This window comes from Onychomys torridus, unplaced genomic scaffold, assembly GCF_903995425.1.
Source record: "Onychomys torridus unplaced genomic scaffold, mOncTor1.1, whole genome shotgun sequence".
NCBI lineage: Eukaryota > Metazoa > Chordata > Mammalia > Rodentia > Cricetidae > Onychomys > Onychomys torridus.
Genome location: NW_023411314.1, coordinates 4,426 through 6,593, shown reverse-complemented (window position 1 = coordinate 6,593; position 2,168 = coordinate 4,426). Strand labels below are relative to the sequence as shown.

The window sequence follows — 2,168 nt, the reverse complement described above, 5'->3', positions numbered from 1 at the left end:
TTCTTCCAGTGTCCACTTTGATATGTAGCACCTATAAGTCATACCTGGTTTTCTTCTATCTACCAGTTCTAGCCATGTTCTCACAGCCGGTGCCTAGTACTAGTCTAGCACCTGAAACTTGCAGCATCCTAACTCTAGGCTTCAACAAAATCCCAGACCCTGTGCACATACTTAGTTCAACCTTATTCCTCTGTACCACAAACAACCTCTAGGCTTAAGCCAAAGCACTCTCTAGCTGCATCCACCCACAAGAACCTTTGCACTGTCACCACCACCTCATTCTAAAACAAAACTTCTGACATCTTCCCACATTTTCTCCAGAGTCTGGCATGGTGGAGCCCCAGGAACTTCTCAGCCACACCCTTTTACAACCTATGGAATATATCTTGAGTCCCACAACCAATGGATCAGCCTTTCCTGCCTTCCTGCTGAGAAGTGTTAAGCTTGAATCAATACATTCCCTGCCTACCTGCTAAACCACAGAACTCTCCCATGTCATATCTGAACTTTCTATTCAGACCTTACAACCATTATACAGACTTAGAGCAGGAAGTACCTCCTATATTCCAACACAGATCCTTCCATCCATTTGACTTTATTTTATCCAAGCTATTTCCGACCTCTAGAACCAATGTACAAATGGGAATGGCTAAGATTAATGAAATAAACAACCACAATTGCTGGAGAGGGTGTGAAGAAAAGGAAATCCCTTTTCAGTGTTGGTGGAATAGCAAACTGATACAGTACCATGGAAATCAATGTGGACAATTCACAAAAATATAAAAATAAATCTTCAGCATGACTTATCTATACCACTCCTTGGCATAAAGTCACTTCAAGCATAAATTGACAGGACACTTTTAGTGGGAAAGATAGTTTCTTAATGAAAATCAGAAGCTAGAGAAAGATGGATCCTACTTTTAGTAGCACAAGAGAGGCAGTTTACTTTTAGTATCTGATTGCCCTGAAGGATAAATGCCAGAGAAGTTCCTACAATCAATGTAAGTAGAAGAAACAGGGTATGAGGCTCCTGGAGAACTCCAGTACAATAGCTGAGGAGAAGTGCCTACTACACTTTCCTTCAATAAACAGAACTAAAACAGAGAACAAACAAACACTGGTCAATCTTGAGAACAGCACTGGAATACAGTGGGATATTATGGAGACACTAAGTTACCCAAAGATGCAAATGACCTTGTAAAGCAATGCATAAAGCTCCCTGTGTGGATTATTGCCATCAAACCCTTGGCCACATTTGAACACTAGGAGGAAGCAGCTGGGCCCTAGGGAGATAAAGGGTTTTTGTTCCAGTCTGTATCATTGTGTGTCTTGGTTATTACTCCACTGCTGACAGTAGTAGGTGGCAGCATCTTCAGCCTCCATGCTGCTGATTGTGAGAGAGTAAGAGGTCCCAGACCCACTGCCACTGAAGTGAGCTGGGACTCCAGAAGCCAGATTGGATGTGCTATAAATCAGGAGCTTAGGGGAGGCTCCTGGTTTCTGCTGGTACCAGTGCAAATAACTGGAGCCTACACTTAAGCTGGCACTGCAGGTCATGGTGACCCTTTCCCCTTGAGATGCAGCCATAGATGCTGGAGACTGGGTGAGAACAATTTGTCCATTGGACACTAAGCAGGGGAAGACAATGAAAAGAAAGAGATGTTAGTAGACATAAACATAAAAATAACTTTGTACCACTTGATGTTCAGAAGAAGGAAAATGAAAAATGTTATATTTGACTCAAGTTCCCCTAGGGAAAAGAATTGTGGATTCTGAGCTCAAATGCCCTCCCCTCTCTTACCTGTGACACTGATTAGTAGAAAGCTGAAAATCTGCACCTGAAAATCCATTGTGCTTTCTACGCTCAGTCTCAGGCTAATTACTGCTCTTCTCATAAACACATCTCTTTAAAACTGCTATGAACCATTTGTGGTTTCTGAGGGTAAAGTATGCAAATAGCAAGATATAGTCTAGGCAGTTCTTGGCTTATAAATTCCTGTGGTCTTTAAGTATGACAAACTGGGTAAATCAAGGAAAATACCTACTTATTTGTTGACATTACTCTGATAAAGAAGGAAATTTCTGTTTTTAATTTTCTCCTTCATAGTGCATACCTCTATCCTAGAGTTATACCCATGCATCTCTGTGGAGACTGGCATAATTTGATC

The 2,168-nt window shown here is 41.6% G+C and overlaps 1 gene segment (V, D, J or C); it reads right to left on the bottom strand.

Moving 5' to 3' along the window:
• Positions 1-1,317: 1,317 nt before the first annotated feature.
• On the bottom strand, positions 1,318-1,850 carry LOC118575089. The segment is given in 2 exon segments: positions 1,318-1,628; positions 1,802-1,850. Coding segments are annotated over 2 exon segments (360 nt in total).
• Between the last annotated feature and the right edge of the window lie 318 nt (positions 1,851-2,168).